Source organism: Austrofundulus limnaeus, unplaced genomic scaffold, assembly GCF_001266775.1.
Source record: "Austrofundulus limnaeus strain Quisiro unplaced genomic scaffold, Austrofundulus_limnaeus-1.0 Scaffold67, whole genome shotgun sequence".
NCBI lineage: Eukaryota > Metazoa > Chordata > Actinopteri > Cyprinodontiformes > Rivulidae > Austrofundulus > Austrofundulus limnaeus.
Genome location: NW_013952469.1, coordinates 169,941 through 172,731, shown reverse-complemented (window position 1 = coordinate 172,731; position 2,791 = coordinate 169,941). Strand labels below are relative to the sequence as shown.

At 38.3% G+C, this 2,791-nt stretch overlaps 1 protein-coding gene across 1 annotated transcript in view; it reads left to right on the top strand.

Annotated features, from left to right (window-relative positions):
- Positions 1–2,791, top strand: part of cftr (CF transmembrane conductance regulator) — a gene marked incomplete at its 3' end in the record, with an annotated part of 78,751 nt that overhangs the window by 68,826 nt on the left and 7,134 nt on the right. The window contains 1 exon segment of the mRNA XM_014010265.1: positions 874–1,104. Coding sequence (XP_013865719.1) covers positions 874–1,104 — 231 coding nt within the window.

Genomic DNA, 2,791 nt, shown 5'->3' with positions numbered 1-2,791 from the left:
ATATATATATGTAGACTTTAAAACAGACTAAATACAAATGTAGAAACATATCTGTTCAAATTAAAAGAAAATCAGTAAAAGAACAAAAATTATTGGAAGTAAAAGTTTCCTCTTCTGAATTTTAAAAGTAATGTTTTTGTTACATTTTTTGATGGTTTTATTTTCACAATTCTTCCTTTTCAGTCCCCATAGTTTTAAAGAATGCTTCCCTTATTCAGGATATGTAGTTAAAAATAAATTTATTGCTCCTGTTATTGTTTAAACACTCTTAAAAGCTCCTGGTTGGTTTGCAACAGTTCGGATTTTATCATTTTTCTTTATGTCTCAAACTGTTTGTTCATCATATTTTTAGGTTCTGGTTGAAAACTGACCCACATGAAATTAAGCTGCACACTCTTCAGTCATGTTTGTATCTTAAATGATTTATTTTCATAACGAGATGACTGAATCAGAACTTTCCTGCAGCTGTGAACCGCGTCAAACAGAAGCAGAATATCACACAAACGGATGATCTCAGTGTGTTTGTGTGGAGGCTCGCAGTCGTGTTGCTTCAATATTAAACATAAATAGTTTGTCTCTAAATCATAATGTTGTCATGTGTGTTTTGAACCTGTCTTAATGCAAATAATCTTAAATAATCTGCAGTACAAGACCACAGTTTAGAAAGGTGTGCACAGAGATAACTCAGCTGCATGGATGGCTTGTTTGAGCCAGCAGCCAGTCTCCTGCAGTCTCAGCCCACCTTCACACATTTTCTACTAAACGTCTCAGAATAATGAACTGATTCAGTTTAATCAACAATTTCAGAGTTGTTGTTATATTAGTTATTAAATGCTTTCCTGATCTTTATGTTCACACTTCCTGTCCTCTCAGATGCGTTCCGTGGATCGAGTCTTTAAATTCATCGACCTGCCATCAGAGGAGAAGCTGCTGGGCAGACCTGGTGGTAAAAGTGGACCTGACCTGGTCATCAATAACTCCCACGTGCATGACTACTGGCCCAGCCGTGGCCAGCTGGACGTCCAGGGCCTCACGGTGAAATACACGGACACCGGTCGGGCGGTGCTCAACAACATCTCCTTCTCTGTGGAGGGGGGGCAGAGCGTAAGTGCTGACTCGTGGTTCTGCTGTCTGACCAGTGTTTGACGAAACTGAATGGTTTGGTGTTCTTGGTGGGCTCAGGCAGTTTTCAGACCCAGAAATAATAAAGAGAAAACAACATTTTAGAAAATGGTGTAAATGTCTTCAACTGAAATGCCACATTTTGCTTTTTTGCCCTAACACCTAACATTTAGAAACATTTCTACATCTTGTCTGTAGTGGATCTGGGCTAAATTAAATTAGAAAACGTTCTGTACATGTTGGGTAAAAATTCAACAGCTCAATATTAGAACTGTTTACTGTTATTCTGTTATGTTTCTGACTTCTCCAGTCAAACAGGAGGAATGTTGGACAGAAACACATTAAACTCACAGATGGAGCCATTACTCTAACAAGAAACTGATGAGGGGATGATGTTCTGCTTGTGTTTACGTCTCATTTCTAATAATTTCAGTCAATCTGGTGTCAAGTTACAGAAGAGAAGTTCATCAATATATCCTACAACCAAAGAAAGGGTCAGGCTGGACAGAACTCATGAGATTTATTGAAGCGTTCAGACTGGGTAACAATTAAGAATGGCTTCAGGAAACATCTGTGCTCTCTGAGGGTTTATGTGGTTAAATTACAGTTGTTTGAAATGTGCTGCAATTTTGGTTTATTTTTTATAAAGACCAGGTGCCTCATGCATAAAGGATTGCGCAGCTTTCACATTAAAAGTTGACGTACGGACAATTTTAGAAAAGTGCGCCACACCAAAATATTCAGATGTATAAAACCGTGCGTACGCATGTTCCTGCGCACCTTTCCTTTATACATCCCAATGAACGTGGAACTGAGCGCACGTGAGACTCCTCCCCTGACACACCTCCATTTAAATCTGTAAAACAGATGTAAATGTGTCCAGTGTGTGAGATTCTCCTCAAATTCCTCTCTGTGGGATCCGAAATGATTTTTAGATGTAGGGAAATTATACATTAAACGGAGAATGAGTTAGAAAACTGTCGAAATAAGTAGTGGGGTGACATTGTTTTATGTGGCGCATTCACACGGGATAACCAAAGCCTGAGATTTTTCTGAAATTTACAGACATCTCCCGAATGTGATATTGAAGTCTGGTTAGTTGTTTTATATTTAGTTGAACACAGCCTTGAACGGACGTTAAAAAAATATAAAAAAATGAAATTAGAAAAAACAATAAACATTACGTTATCCACTTTTTGTGCTCTCCTTTGCTCCTGCGTTACAGCGCTGTCATCTCCACGTACAAACCCCCACCCCCACACGCGGGCACGCGTAGTAGCCTATGGATTATTAGCAAAAAATATAGATTTTTTGAGGCTCATTAGACAGGCAAACGTCTAAAGGGGTTGACATACAGCGGGTAAAATAAGTATTGAACACGTCAACATTTTTCTCAGTAAATATATTACTAGAGGTGCTAATGACATGAAATTTTCACCAGATGTTGGTAACAACCCAAGTGATCCATACATACAAAGAAATCAAACCATAAATGACCAGAAATTAAGTTATTTCTAATAATGTGGAATGGCACAGGGAAAAAGTATTGAACACATGAATATGGAAAGCCAAGACACCAGCTGAACTAAAGGTAAAAGTGAAGACTTCTCTCAAGACCTTCACAACCTTATTGTTGCAAAGCATAATGATGGCATCGGTTACAGAAGAA